General features: G+C 50.8%; 1 protein-coding gene across 1 annotated transcript; it reads left to right on the top strand.

The window, feature by feature from the left end:
• Positions 1-10751: 10751 nt before the first annotated feature.
• On the top strand, positions 10752-16010 carry LOC144122081 (uncharacterized). Its single transcript, XM_077655601.1, has 2 exons — positions 10752-11676; positions 15928-16010. The coding sequence occupies exons 1-2, from the start codon at positions 10752-10754 to the stop codon at positions 16008-16010; spliced, it is 1008 nt and encodes a 335-aa protein (XP_077511727.1).
• The last annotated feature ends 214 nt before the right edge of the window (positions 16011-16224 follow it).

Raw genomic sequence — 16224 nt, 5'->3', positions numbered from 1 at the left:
CGCTTCCTTCAAGATACTCAATGAGAGGCCGTAGTTCACTGTCATTCCTTTGGTGTTGAGTGAGGACGGACGTGGAGATGGCGCCGAGAAAAATAGAATCGTCGTCCGGATCAGCTCGGTTATCCTCGGTAGGAGCACGATACAGACAGTCGACATCACTGTGCTTCTTTCCGGACTTATAAACGAAGGTGACATCGAACTCTTCAAAGCGAAGGCTCCAGCGTGCAAGCCATCCCTAGGGATCTTTGAGGTTCGCCAGCCAACACAACGAATGGTGATCACTGACGACTCTAAAAGGGCGGCCGTATAAATACGGGCGAAATTTGGTCACTGCCCACAGAATTGCAAGGCATTCTTTTTCAGTAGTGGAATAGTTCGCCTCCGAGCGTGACAAGGTGCGGCTTGCGTATGCGATGACACGTTCGATACCATCCTGTCACGGCACAAGGACCGCACCGAGGCCGATGTTGCTGCAGTTCAGTGTCGGCTGACTCATCGAGGTGGCCAAGGATGGGCGTACTCTGGAGACGAGTGCGGAGGTCTTCGAAGGCCTGTTGTTGCTCCTGGCCCCAGAGGAACGGTTCGGCACCTTTCGGGAGGCGGGTGAGGGGCTCAGCGATCTGGGAGAAGTTCGGCACAAAACGCGGATAATAGGCGCAGAGACCCAGAAAGCGGCGCACACTGCGCTTATCGGTTGGCACGGGAAAAGCAGAAACCGCGGCTTTCTTATCGGGGTCAGGGCTGACTCCCTTAGCGCTCACGATGTGGCCGACAAACTTCAACTCCTGGAAGGCTAAGTGACACTTTTCGGGCTTGAGGGAAAGACCGGCCGAACGAATTGCTGCGAACACAGCGTGCAGGCGCCTCAGGTGCTCTCCGAACGTGGCGGAGAAGATGACTACGTCTTCTAGGTACACTAGGCAGGACTGCCATTTTAGATCGGCAAGCACGGTGACCATAATCCGCTGAAAGGTAGCAGGAGCCGAGCACAGGCCGAAAGGAAGCACCCGGAATTCGTACAGACCATCCGGTGTAATAAAGGCGGTCTTTTCCCGGTCGCGTTCGTCCACCTCGATTTGCTAATAGCCACTGCGTAAATCTAGTGACGAGAAGTACGTGGCGTGGCGTAACCGGTCCAGGGAGCCATCAATGTGTGGCAGAGGATAAACGTCTTTTTTGGTGACTTTGTTTAGACGCCTGTAATCAACATAGAACCGTAGGGTTACATCTTTCTTCGCCACTAGAACAACAGGCGATGCCCATGGTCTCGTCGACGGTTGTATCACGTCGTCTTGGAGCATTTCTTGAACTTGTCGGCGAATGGCATCCTGTTCCTTCGAAGAGATCAGATAAGGCGGCTGGCATAACGGTTGCTGATTTGCGTCAACTATAATGCGGTGCTTTTTTAGCGGAGTCTGGCTAACCTTGGAGATCGAGGCAAATCAGTCGCGGAAAGATTCGATAATCCTCTCGAGGCAGCGTTTCTGATTAGACGGAAGGTTCGGGTTCACGTCTGTTTTTATGGTGAGTGGTTGATTGCCTCCACTGATGCCGCGATTTCGCACAGCGCGTGCTGTCCCGCGAATTCGCTAAATTCTTCGAAATACGCTATAGCTGTTTTGCCAGGCAAATACTGGAGTTCATAACCAAAATTGGTCACCAAAAAATCAGTTCGCCCACTGTTCATATCAAAATTCCGCGAGCTACACAGACTTGCCCACCCAGGAGCAGTGAGATGTTGGTTTCAGCGATGCCACGAGTGCTGGGGCTGTTATCATACTCGACGGTAACAAACATGCTAGCTCTGGACGGGATCAATACGTGGTCGTCACAGACGCATAACTTAGCCCTGCGTGGCTCGGTATTGTCGTCGACAGGGCATTTGGTGGAAAACGACACTATTAGCTCCTAGAGGTTGATAATGCACCGTACTCCTGAAGGAAATCCAAACCGACTATAAGGTCTTTTGAGCACTCGGGTAACACAGCAAAGCAGCCAGGGAATGTAACACCGCGGATCTGAATTCGCGAAGTGCAGACACCGATCGGAGTTACCACGTGGCCACCAGCTGTCCGGATCTGCGGCCCAGACCAAGAGGTCAGAACCTTCCTCAAGTCCGTGGCTGACCGTCTGCTCATTACAGAAAAATCGGCGCCGGTGTCCACGAGTGCGGTAACGTCGTGGTTGTCGGCGGATACCGGTATTTCGGCGGAGACCAGTCGGTCGCAGCGGGTCGTCGAGGTCGTCGGTTCAGGTTGTCGTCGGACGGAGCGTCGCGGCGAATCGTCGAGTGGAGGCTCTTGACTCGGTCCTGTAGCGGCAGCTCTACCCCCAGAGGACGCCGTCTTCAGTTTTCCCGACGTGGGGACGTGCCTCTGAACTGGCCAGAGGATGACGGGCGGCCGGGCGAAGAGAACCGCCTTGGGGATGGCGATCGGGACTGGCGTCGCTGCGAGGTCGAAGATTGCACGTTATCAGCCAAGTACTGTTCGATATCCCGTGGTCTTTCATCGTAGCGTGGTCGAGGTGCGTCAGGTGAAAACCCCCTTAAACCCATTCTGCGGTAGGAGCAATGGCGGAGGATGTGGCCGGGCTCCCCGCAGTGGTAACAGAGCGGCCGGTTGTTTGGTGTACGCCAAACGTGCGCTTTGCTCAGGGGTGGCCCGAGCTCCTGCGGCGTTCAGGGCACACTTGCGACTGGCTCCTGCAGGTATGGCACAGGAGCGACGGGTGAAAAGGCTCGCATCGCTGGCCCGGGACTTCATAGCGCCTCGCAGTACGTCATAACGGAGGGCGCTGGGTGTGGAGCGGGGGGTGGCTGCACAACTCGTCGGATTTCTTCGCGGACCACGTCCGTTACGGCAGCGACGCTGACTTGTGGAGCTTCAAAGCGAACTTTCGCCAGTTCCTCGCGCACAAGGCTTCTTACAAGCCCCCGAAGATCCTTGGCGGGCAGCGACGTAGGCGTGTACTGGGAAGCGGCTGCTACAGTAGCCTGACGTCCGTAGTGGGCGGCCCGTTCCTCCAGAGAGCGCTCGATACCCATTGCCTCCTTGGTGAAGTCGGACACTGTTCGTGGCGGGTCACGGACCAGTCCGGCAAATAGCTGCTCTTTTATACCACGAATTAATAGGCGTACATTCTGGGCTTCGGGCATAGCAGGGTCGGCCCGATTGAACAGTCGCGTCATGTCCTCTATGAACAGCGCGACGCTCTCATTCGGCTGCTGTTATCTTGAGCGCAGGGCGATTTCAGCCTTCTCTTTTCTTTCGCTGCTGGTAAATGTCGCTAGCAGCTCTCGACGAAAAGCCTCCCAGGTGGTAAAGGAAGCTTCGTGGTTCTCAAACCACATTTTGGCCGAGTCCTGCAGCGCAAAGTAGACGTTGCGCAGCTTGCGCTCGCCGTCCCACTCATTGAAACCCGCCAGTCGGTCAAAGCTGGCCAACCAGTCCTCGACGTCCTCAAACCTCTCACTGTGATATGAGGGGGGGGGGGGGGGGCGACCGAGGCGTGTGAACGACGAACGGCGGGGCATTCCCGGAATGCTGACTTGTCTGGCTTGCCGTAGCGAACATCATGGCCCTTGCTGGTCTTGCGAGTTGGCCGAACTCTGGTTGTAGGCCTCGCAGGCGGCGGCTCTCCTTGTGGACTGGTGTTGTAGCCACGCGTTGAGAACTGACGTCAAGAGTGTCCTCGAGGTCAGCGTACATGGATCGTTACCCAGCACCTCCACCAAATATGTCACCGACAAACGGGCGAAGCACTCAAACCAGGTTTAATTAGACGTGCTGGGAGTGCCAGACAGCAGGGAGCTCGAGCGAGGAAGAAGACGAATCCCCCTAGCCCCTCGAGTGCGCAAATCATGGCAAGTCCCATCTAAAACAGTTCGGCCTCGGTATGGCGCCACTAGATTGCTTGGTACTGTGGCAATATATATATATATATATATATATATATATATATATATATATATATACATATATATATATATATATATATATATATATATATATATATATGTGTGTGTGTGTGTGTGTGTGTGTGTGTGTGTGTGTGTGTGTGTGTGTGTGTGTGTGTGTGTGTGTGTGTGTGTGTGTGTGTGTGTGTGTGTGTGTGTGTGTGTGTGTGTGTGTGTGTGTGTGTGTGTGTGTGTGTGTGTGTGTGTGTGTGTGTGTGTGTGTGTGTGTGTGTGTGTGTGTGTGTGTGTGTGTGTGTGTGTGTGTGTGTGTGTGTGTGTGTGTGTGTGTGTGTGTGTGTGTGTGTGTGTGTGTGTGTGTGTGTGTGTGTGTGTGTGTGTGTGTGTGTGTGTGTGTGTGTGTGTGTGTGTGTGTGTGTGTGTGTGTGTGTGTGTGTGTGTGTGTGTGTGTGTGTGTGTGTGTGTGTGTGTGTGTGTGTGTGTGTGTGTGTGTGTGTGTGTGTGTGTGTGTGTGTGTGTGTGTGTGTGTGTGTGTGTGTGTGTGTGTGTGTGTGTGTGTGTGTGTGTGTGTGTGTGTGTGTGTGTGTGTGTGTGTGTGTGTGTGTGTGTGTGTGTGTGTGTGTGTGTGTGTGTGTGTGTGTGTGTGTGTGTGTGTGTGTGTGTGTGTGTGTGTGTGTGTGTGTGTGTGTGTGTGTGTGTGTGTGTGTGTGTGTGTGTGTGTGTGTGTGTGTGTGTGTGTGTGTGTGTGTGTGTGTGTGTGTGTGTGTGTGTGTGTGTGTGTGTGTGTGTGTGTGTGTGTGTGTGTGTGTGTGTGTGTGTGTGTGTGTGTGTGTGTGTGTGTGTGTGTGTGTGTGTGTGTGTGTGTGTGTGTGTGTGTGTTGGACCAAAAATTGGCTTGAACCGCCTCCCAAAGCGGTTCGGAACGGTCCCTGTGAATCCTTCCGGTTCGGGTACCGTTCCAAGATGACGAAAGAAATACGGGTTCGGTTCTCTTCCGGTTCCTGGAAAAAATACGGGTTTCTTTCCGCCGTCCATTCACAACGCGGCCCGAAGATACCAGGTTGTGTGGTCTCCCGTAACTTCTGACCTCTGACTTTCGCTGCGCTTATAAATACGCGCGATGAAAAGCTTCTTGTGCTAAAATTTGCTCTCACCGGTTATTGTTCGAAGCCCCAATACTAAACTTGGCTTCTTCGACCTCGAGAAGGCGCAGAAAATGATCGCCATCAGGTCGCAGCCAAGGCATTCCCTTTCATCGCATCTAACCAGCCACTGGAACTATAGTTAACGCAGCAGAGAAGGCCACACGCGGAGCGAACGCTGCCAGCTCCGTCGCCACACAGCTGCGCGCCGCCGTGATGTTGCGTCACTCAAAGCCAATAAATGCTAAACAAAAAAAACTCAACTGGAGAGGGCAAAACAAGCCAGAGACAAAAACATCATGCAAAAGTCGGTTTCATTGGCTGATCTGAATTGCGGCTATCATTCCACCAACTAGACAAGCGAATACATCCCGCATTCCACGCCCGAATCAACAGGAATAACGTAATGCTGCCTTTTTGGCACATGCAGGAGCAAATGCCCTCCTGAGGCTTGCCGCAGCCTTTTTGACTCCGGTGTAATTAGTTTCATGCTGCCCACTCGAGCCTGACACTGGCTCCAGTCAATCGGAAGCCTCGGCTTGTGGACCACGTCAGACAAGTCCTCTTGTGGTCAGGCAGCGCAAGCCTCCATCTTGACACAACTTGACCATGCCGTGCTTTTTTCTGAACATCGGCGATTCTTGGCCAGAGATGAGCCTACGTTGTTGCTCTGCACTGTTTAATGATATCCCGACGCATCTATGTTACCTAGCAAGAGGGTCGGCTTTCTGATTTTTCAGTCGGTGACGCAGAGTTACCTTTCCCAGTCTCGAATTTTCTGAATAGCTTACGATATGCTGAAGACTTTTGCGCAATACTCGAATGCTAAACAACAACAATATCAACTATTAGCACACTTTCTTTCTTCGAAGAAATAAACAGAAAATATAATAACCTTCCGCATACGCTGCGCGAGTCTGCTGCGATATAAATTTTTCTTGCGGCGTAACCCATAGTAAGATGCAACTTCTGAACGGTACTTGGTAACTTTTCAATTTTGCAGAGGACCCTGAATAGAGGACGTACTTCTGAACGCGAGCCAGAATGACTTGTGCGGGGGTCGCAAATTAAACTGAAGCGTTATTTTTTGTGACCACCTTGAAATACCAGCGGCATCTTTTTAATTCAAGTGTGTGTAATTAACCATTTAAAGCTAATAACTAAGCTCTAAACCTCGTAAGAGCAGCAGTCAATCAGGTTTAGTAAAATAAATCTAAAATAGTATAATTTTTGCCTCCCTACTGGCAACATTGTGATCGACGCCACGCTGCGAGGGATCGATTCCTTCATTGCGTAATTAGTTCGCAAGCATATAGAATTGTTTTCAGGGTTTTGCTGCAAAAACATATTTTAGGAGCGCTGTTACATGGATGTGTGCACGATAACGGGACAGAAGAGCCGCTAAGTATCGTTTCATGAGGGTCCCGTTGCCACCAATACACAGAGATTAGGGGAGTAGGACGTTTACACCCTGTAGTGGAATGCTTGCAGCACCGCGACAGCGTTGTTGTTATTGATTGATTTGATCCAAAAAATTTATTTGCCCAGACTAGAAGGGCGTAAGTAAATACAGGACGCTCTTGGTTGACGAACATTTCTGAAGAAACATGACTAACGGGCACATTTCAACCGCGAGAAGTTTTCTGCCTGACTCTGTATAATGACCGGCCGTATCACGTCATGCGTATGTGTCAGTATATTGTTTCCTTAACGAAAGAGATCGGGAGTTATATTTACTTATTACTTTATTTATTACTTATTACTTTATTTTTATTGGTTTATTCCTTTTATTACTTTCTAACCAAATCCTTCTTGCTCCTCGTTTTTGCCCCATGTCCTCACTGTCACAATAACTCATTATTCAGACAATCGGTCGAAAAAACTGTGTCAAAGTAGCACTACAGTCATTACTTAACGCCGCTGCCTAATAAACCGTGCTTAAAAAATAAACCGAACACACAAGATGCGGTCAATGGCTCTGAGAAAACAGCGTGTCGCAAAAAGAGGCCTCATTGTACTCGCTTTCCACCTGCACACATGATTTGAAGTCAGTGTTCATACTTCAAGCAGCATGTGGCTAATAAATGGCATGAGCACACAAAAAAGGCAAAAGGGTATGCAGCGTGAACTAAATCGCCCGTGGCTGGCCAACGTTTCTAGCTCGTTTACGGTGCGAGCAGCGTGACAGTCGGAGTGTGTTCATTAAATGTAGCGCTAAACTAAAAAATAATTGCACTACTAGTTATGTCATGCGCTTGTGCAAGAATACTGAGTTCTGATACTCTCCGAAGCGCGCGTCGACCGCCTACCGTTCCGCTTTCACTCCTGCTGTTTTCAACCACAGACAGAGTTCTTTCATGTATCTCGTTTATTCATTTGCATCGTCAAGAAACTAGACTGGCTTGCACGAGGCTGCTAGATAGCAACGACGATCATGCGCGAGTTTATCGTGAAATTTAAACAACCGCCGCAATAATCCTACGTTCCTACGTAGGCTGCCCCGAAAAGCAGTCCTCTGCAACGCCGCCATGCTGTCACACCTGAGGAGCCCCCCTCCAATAGCTTTATTGGAAAGTTTCTCCGTGGATAAGTTTAAACTTTTCGGTAACTTTAGCTGCTACAGCTGGTAAAAAGAGAGTATGAAGCGTCGGGCGACGTGAGAGGCATTCTGAAGCGTTGTTCGTTTTTAAAAGAAAGACCCGGCCACAAGATTAAAAGAACAAGCTGTTTTCGGCAACTTTAAAGCTTTTACGCGTATGTGAAGGCTGTCCCATAAATAAAAACTGCTGTATTATGCGGCTGAAAGAGATTAAAACATCTCACGACGCCGCTTGTCCTTCTCAATCGTAGTGGACGCTTAGCTTCTGCCTCATTCTGCACAGCGAAGAAAATTTCAGAACATAGCCAAATCAAGAGTTTAAAGTTCTTTGCGCTTGGTAACACACGCAGGGTTTCACAGGTATAACGTTAGCCAAAGGTTTAAAAAACTTCACAGGTTGGGGAAGTGAAAGTAAAACTGCAGAGTTTGTGGGCGCCAAGAAGAAGCAGTAATTTTGTTAATTAATGGTAGTTTAACTGCACAGATATTTCATTCAACTTGTAAGCTGCAGCATATATGCCTATGCGTAAGAAGAAACACCAAATGGGGCAAGTCATGTTGCCGTAGCGTCATTGAGAAAGTGATCTTGAAGCTCTGAAGAAAGTTTTTAAAATCTGTGAAAACTTCTGGGAAGAGCGCGCGATTTCAGCACCCTGGTCACTGCAACACTTCTACAGAGGCCGCATATATGAGGCGTCAATGTTCGACCTGCCGCAGGCGATGTCAGCGCGCGCGGAAGTCCTAAGTCTTGCTTACTTCGGGTTTCGCGTACTTACCTCACAGATTGAAAAAAATATTCACAACAAAGCCATGCTTTCGATATTTTTGCCATTTCTGATCAGGTTTGACTCTATAAAACTTCCTAATTGAATGTTTTGAAAAATTACCACTGATGTTAAAGTAAACAAATATTTGGCTTAACCAAAATAATGTTACGCAAATTGTGCGCCGCTCCCTTCCGTAAATTTGCTGTTCCATTTTCCTTCTTGAAATCTGTAGTGGCTTTACTCAACCTCTACCGGACAGAATTCAGTGCACCGCGTGAAAATAACGCACCTTGAACCGACTAATCAGAGTACCTAACGGCGGCACTATTGCACCAGTACTGCTCGAATAGAATGCACTTTCTTGCAACATCTTAAACAAAGCCCCAAAACCTACAAAGGATTTTTAAAAAACTCAGAATCTCCTATCTCCCACGTTCTTAAATAGCGGCACTCGGAACTCCAGTGCTTGCGAACAGATGCAAAGCAGTTGGACTGCTCGTTTATGCTAACAAACGTTTCGGAAACAAAACATATCGACAGAATTGTCTGCCTAGTTGGGAATGACTTATTGGAAAAGTATGAACACGGTGTGCAAAAACCCCCAGGTTTCGGAGCAGGCTCAGCTCTTTCTTCAGGAATGACTACGGCCAGTCGTTGTTACCCCGAAGAAGAAAACCGATCCGGCGTCAAAATGTCGAATCTTACAACTTGTTACGTTTCGCCTACGACGCTAGGTATAGCCGGCGCGGATGCAACGGACGCCTGGGCTTCGTTCAAAGTGGCGGTCATTTTGGGCCCGTTCAGTGCTGCCGTAACGCCTCCCGCCAAGCGCGTCCAGGCAGGTTTCAATGCCACGTGTCGTCGTGTGTGCGTGTGTGTGTGTGCATGTTGATGCCCACGCTTGTCAAAGCGCGGCAGCCGGGGAGAGGAGCTCCCCAACTGGGAGGCGAGGAGGTCTGACCGGCGCCGGCCCGGCGGACGCGTCACTTCACGTCTCAACATGTCCGTGCGTCACCGTCTCGTGCGACTCATCCCCAGCCGTTCCTTCTTGCCCTCGACTCCGAGGGTATAAAAAGCAGCTGCCCCGGACGCCAAAGAGACTTCGATTTTCTTCCGTCGAGTAACGTGGTCGCCCTGACCGGCTGCTCTTTTGCGATGCCAGAATAAACAAGTTGTTCTGTTGCCAATCGACTCATCCTTTGCCGGGACCTTCGGATGTTTCCAGCTGTGCCCCAGGCCGCCAGGCCAACGCTACCCTTGGGGCTTGCAGCCCATTTGCAACAACTGGTTGCCAGCGGTGAGATCCCGACAACGGAGGCCAGCAGCGAAGATATGCGGTCAACTGTATGCTGAGCAGCACAACGACCATCCGGGAGCAGTGCAACGAGCCCTGTGTGATGACTGGTTGCCTGCAGCGGAACGACTGCGCTGAATTCTTGGCTGCGAGGTTTGGTGAGTGCGGGACTTTCTTCTTCTGAGTTTTGCCAGGCTTTTGTTAGTGTCAGAAACAGAGCTGGTAATTGTGGTTGTCGTTGCTGCCGGGTTAGTTTGCGGCAAGACAATAGTAGGCAGTAGAGAAAGCCGCATTCGGAGCAGCCATGAATTTGAAGTCGTTGCGCAAACCGAAATTGCTGGAGCTTGCAAGAGAGTTGGGTCTGGATGTCTCAGACAAACTCAGAAAACCGGAACTGCTAAGGGCTATTCTTGAGTTGGAGGCTGAGGATGACGAGCTGTCGGAATGCCTTGAGACCATTGAGGAGAGGGAGCAAAAAGAGAAAGACGAGCGCGAACGTAAAGAACAAAAAGAGAAAGACGAGCGCGAACGTAAAGAACAAAAAGAAAAAGAGAGAGACGAGCGCGAACGTAAAGAGCAAAAAGAGGAGCGCGAACGTAAAGAGCAAAAAGGGAAAGAAGAGCGCGACCGTCAACACGCTTTGGAAATGAAGCGTCTCGAGGTAGAGATGGAACGCGCTCGTAATGGAAGTCAGGCACACGGTGCAGGAGAACGGGTATCGTTCAAAATGACTGACCTGATGCGGCCGTTTAAGCTTGGAGAGGACATTGGTTTGTTCCTGGTTAACTTTGAGCGAACGTGCGAGAAGCAGGGTTTCTCTCGGAAAACGTGGCCACAGCGCTTGCTCACTTTGTTACCCGGCGAGGCGGCCGACGTAGTCGCTCGCTTGAAGAGAGAGGAGGCAGAGGATTTCGACCAAGTCAAATCGAGTCTGCTAAAAAAGTACAGGCTGTCAGCGGAGGCGTTCCGTCGGAAGTTTCGGGAAAATGAAAAAGGCAGAAGCGAGTCATATACAGAGTTTGCCTACAGGCTTATGTCAAACATGCAGGAGTGGCTCAAAGAAGAGAAAGCGTTTGGTGACCACGAGAAAATTCTGCAGTGTTTCGGGCTAGAACAGTTTTATAGTCGGTTACCTGAGAACGTGCGGTACTGGGTCTTGGATAGGCCAGACGTTAGTACAGTGGCTAAAGCCGCCGAGCTAGCCGAGGAGTTTGTGACGCGTGGGGCTCGCGGAGCTAAGGACGGTCAAAAGGGTGAATTTGGCTCGAAGTCTGAGAGGCCGAAGTTCACACCCATGAGAGCAAGGGGGGACACACGTAGTGCGGATGCGAGTGAAAGCAGTCCGACCGAACGTAAGGAGACGGCGGCAGCCGAAGCCGAACGCAGAAAGCGGTTCGAGACGAGGCAAGCGCGCGTGTGTTATACGTTCCAGAAGCCGGGCCACTTTTCGGCGCAATGTCCAGAAACAAAATCAAAAGTCGTGTTTTTGTCATTATGCAGTACTGACGAGAACATGAAGCTTCTCGAGCCTTACATGCGAGACTTCCTCGTGAACGGGAAAGAGTGCCGAGTGCTTCGTGATTCCGCAGCTACAATGGATGTAGTTCACCCCTCTTACGTAGAACCCGATATGTTCACGGGCGAGTGCGCATGGATCAAGCAAGCCGTGGAAGCTCACAGCGTGTGTCTGCCCGTAGCAAAAGTGCTTATTGAAGGACCTTTCGGAGCAATTGAGACGGAGGCCGCAGTGTCATCTATGCTGCCCCCCCAGTACCCGTACCTATTTTCGAACAGGTCCGATCACCTCCTGCGCGAGAAGGGGCTTTTGTTTGGTGAGGCTAGCGTTCAGGCCTTAACCAGATCGAGAGTTCGGGAGCTCGCTGCAAAGGCGGTAGTTGCGGGGCCGACGTTGTCGAACAATGAGAAAGGGTCGGAGGCTCAGCAAGCTGATACTCAGAGCACGTCCGAACTGAATAAAATTGAGCCTGTAGCGTTGAAGGCACCAGGTACTGGAGAGGAAATGCCCGACACGGGAAAGTTAGAAGAGCTATCTGCAGATTTGCTCATCGCGCCTACGTCCGATGGACTTAATAGGTTGCTAAAAGTCAGCCGGTCGGCTTTGATAGCCGAGCAAAAAAAGGATGGCAGCCTAGAAAACATGCGCTGCAATGTCAAGGAAGGTATCGCCAAGAAAAATGCTCGTTTTGTGGAAAGAGGTGGGGTCCTGTACCGGAAGTATCTAGACCGCAGAGGAGTGGAGTTCGATCAGCTGATCGTGCCTCAGTGTTACCGTCAGGATCTGTTGCGCTTGTCGCATGGCGGTTTGTGGTCCGGACACCTAGGAGTTAAGAAGACTAAGGACCGTCTCTTGCAAGAGTACTATTGGCCAGGGTGTTTTCGTGACGCAGAACACTTTGTGAGGACATGTGACACCTGTCAGCGGGTTGGCAAACCAGGGGACAAATCGAGGGCGCCGTTGAAGTTGGTACCTATCATTACGGAGCCTTTTAGACGGCTCGTTATTGATACAGTGGGACCTCTGCCGGTAACAGCCACAGGGTACAGACACATTTTGACTGTGATCTGCCCAGCGACAAAGTTCCCTGATGCAGTGCCGCTTAAAGAACTCAGCTCAGTTGAGATAATCAATGCACTACTGTCCATATTTGCGCGAGTTGGTTTTCCTGCGGAAATCCAGTCAGATCAGGGCACAGTGTTTACTAGCGCTTTGACGACAGCCTTTCTCGAAAGGTGTGGGGTAAAGCTGTTACACAGCTCAGTGTACCACCCACAGTCGAATTCCGTTGAGAAGCTCCACTCCGTCATGAAGCGCGTGTTGAGAGCATTGTGTTTTGAACAACAAAGTGATTGGGAGCTGTGTCTGCCTGGGGTGATGTTTGCATTAAGGACCGCGCCGCATGCGGCTACGGGGTTTTCGCCAGCTGAGCTGGTGTACGGTCGCTCGCTGCGGTCTCCGCTTCGCATGCTTCGAGATTCGTGGGAAGGCAGGGGCGACGACCCAGTCGTGGTCGAGTACGTGCTTAGTCTCCTCGAACGCTTAAGAAGGGCAGAGGAGTTGTCAGGTGAAGCAATGGCAAAGGCCCAGCAGAGGGCCAAGGTTTATTATGATCGGACAGCCAGGGCCCGTCGTTTTGAGGTGGGCGATGAGGTAATGATATTGCGCACATCGCTAAAAAACAAACTCGACGTGCAGTGGGAGGGCCCAGCACGGATTGCTCAAAAACTGTCGGACATTAACTACGTGGTGAGTATGACAGGAAAACGGAAAGCACAGCAAGTTTACCACTGTAATCTGCTCAAACCCTATAGACAACGGGAAGCAGTGGTGTGTATGATGGTAAACGTTCCCGAAGAGCTTCCGGTCGAGCTTCCGGGACTAGGCTCAGTGACGAACAGGGAAGACACTGATCAGGTCATTAGTGACTTAATCATTAAAGCACCGCTGTCGGCTGAGCAGAAAACCGAACTACACCAACTCTTACAAGAGTTTCAAGGTCAGTTCTCTGAGAGGCATGGTAGGACTTCTGTCCTTACTCATGATATAGAACTTACCTCCCCAGAGCCAGTACGATCCAAGGCGTACCGGGTGTCACCCCGCCAGCGCGATATTATGGAGGCTGAGGTAAAGAAAATGCTACAGCTCGGTGTTATTGAGGCGGGTGAGAGTGATTATACCTCCCCTTTGATTTTAGTTGAGGTACCGGGCAAGGAACCTCGTCCTTGCGTCGACTACCGCAGGCTTAATTCCATTACTAAGGATCAAATTTATCCGATCCCTAACATCGAGGAGCGCCTTGAGAAAGTTAGTAGCGCTCAGTTTATTTCCACCCTAGATCTTGTCAGGGGTTATTGGCAGGTTCCACTTACAGAAGAGGCTAGTAGGTATGTGGCGTTCATTTCACCAATGGGAACATTCCGTCCTAAAGTTTTGAGTTTTGGTTTGAAGAACGCGCCATACTGCTTTTCAAGCCTCATGAAAAAAGTGTTGCGGGGACAGGAAGAATTCGCTTTACCGTATTTAGACGACGTAGCGATATTCTCCGCATCCTGGTCTGAGCATACGGCACACTTGCGGGCAGTGCTAACCCGCCTGCGCGAAGCGGGCTTGACAGTCAAGGCTCCCAAGTGCCAATTAGCACAGGCCGAGGTTGTCTACCTCGGTCACGTGATTGGACTGGGTCGTCGCCGCCCCTCTGAAATAAAGGTGGCCGCTGTGCGAGACTTCCCGCAACCGCGCACGAAGACCGATATTCGGTCGTTCTTAGGTGTCGCCGGCTACTATCAGAGGTACATCCCCAGGTACTCCGATATCGCGGCTCCCCTGACGGATGCTCTAAGAAAAACAGAGCCCCAAACAGTCGTCTGGAGCGAGACAAAGGAAAGAGCTTTTAGCGCCCTAAAGAGCGCCCTAACAAGCCAACCTGTGCTACGATCGCCAGACTACACAAAAGGGTTCGTTGTTCAGTGCGATGCTAGTGAGCGAGGCATGGGCGTTGTACTGTGCCAACAGGAAAATGGAGAAGTGGAACACCCCCTCCTGTATGCTAGTCGTAAGCTGACCTGTCGTGAGCAGGCGTACAGCGCCACCGAGAAAGAGTGTGCGTGTCTCGTGTGGGCCGTTCAGAAATTGTCATGCTACCTAGCCGGCTCGAGGTTTGTCATTGAGACGGATCACTGCCCTCTCCAATGGCTGCAGACCATCTCTCCCAAAATTGGCCGCCTCCTGCGCTGGAGCCTCGCTTTGCAACAATATTCCTTTGAGGTGCGTTACAAAAAGGGGAGTCTCAACGGTAACGCCGATGGCTTAAGTCGAGGCCCCTAACGTAAGAATCCGCCTCAAAGTTGTTTGTTACTGATGTTTTCTTCCTGAGGCAGGATTTTTAACATATTGCTTTTGTTTAGTGTTTCAAAGTGATTATGTGCTTTCTAGTACAATTTTCCAATTTGTGGACGCGTTCTGAGTGCTGCTTGACTACTGTAAGGAACTAGGCAGTAGTATAAAAGGGGAAAGAGCCTGGCAGAGCTTAGTGAGGGTTGTCTCGTGCTTGCTGACTGAGCGGTTGCGTTTCGGCGTAGTTCTAACGCTTGCTGGGAACGAGCACAAAAATGGCAACTCTCCCGAAGTCACTTTGCAGTGTCCTGTGTGATCCTGAACCTGAGAACGAGGCCTTCTCTGTGCGCTGCGCTCAAGCAACGTCGAGGGACGACCGGTTTCGATTACGAGCATCATCGAGCGACATCCCTCCGGACAGCGGATGCAGTCCCCTGACCATCGGGATCTCCTTCTCCCGGCGGGGCGGTCTGTTACGTTTCGCCTACGACGCGCGGTATAGCCGGCGCGGATGCAACGGACGCCGGGGCTTCGTTCAAAGTGGCGGTCATTTTGGGCCCGTTCAGTGCTACCGTAACGCCTCCCGCCAAGCGCGTCCAGGCAGGTTTCAATGCCACGTGTCGTCGTGTGTGCGTGTGTCTGTGTGCATGTTGGTGCCCACGCTTGTCAAAGCGCGGCAGCCGGGGAGAGGAGCTCCCCAACTGGGAGGCGAGGAGGTCTGACCGGCGCCGGCCCGGCGGACGCGTCACTTCACGTCTCAACATGTCCGTGCGTCGCCGTCTCGTGCGACTCATCCCCAGCCGTTCCTTCTTGCCCTCGACTCCGAGGGTATAAAAAGCAGCTGCCCCGGACGCCAAAGAGACTTCGATTTTCTTCCGTCGAGTAACGTGGTCGCCCTGACCGGCTGCTCTTTTGCGATGCCAGAATAAACAAGTTGTTCTGTTGCCAGTCGACTCATCCTTTGCCGGGACTTTCGGATGTTTCCAGCTGTGCCCCAGGCCGCCAGGCCAACGCTACCCTTGGGGCTTGCAACCCATTTGCAACAAACTGAAACGTCTTCGTCGATGACAGTGTTTCCCTTTTGCTATAAACAAGCTCTCTGCACCTTGTACAAAAAAAAAACCTTCTACCTTCCGAGATAAGCTGTTTGTACCTCCACAGAAACTTCAATGGCGCACAAGCATACCCAGTAGTGCACTTTTCCCGTTGTTTTCCTGATTTTAGGCGAGATCAGGTTGCCTTAGAGCCAGGCAATAGAGAAGCAAGTTTCAGCTGGGAGCTGATATTTATGTAGCACGCGGAAGCAGTGCACAAGATATTAATCAGATTCTGCTGAACTTTCGAGCTCTGCATCCAGGTATCAAAGAGGACATCGTGAGCAGCTTCCAGCAGCCTTCGGTTTTGGAGATGGTGAAAGGAAAATTCACAAATCAGCAGTAGAGACGAGCAAGAGATGAATAGAGCAATGGAGGCGCAATTGACGAATGGAAAAACTGCATGAACTCTCACAGATATAAAAATAAAATAGCTTAGCACTTAGAAAACAGCTTAGTATGAAAAAAAGGACTCAATGAAAAAAATAAGTGGGAAGAGTAAAAAATACTTAAGCAGCAACTTTAATAGTCAAGGGGGCAATCTCCACCACCCAGGTTCA

Source organism: Amblyomma americanum, chromosome 1, assembly GCF_052857255.1.
Source record: "Amblyomma americanum isolate KBUSLIRL-KWMA chromosome 1, ASM5285725v1, whole genome shotgun sequence".
NCBI lineage: Eukaryota > Metazoa > Arthropoda > Arachnida > Ixodida > Ixodidae > Amblyomma > Amblyomma americanum.
This window is presented reverse-complemented; position numbering and strand designations above follow the sequence as displayed.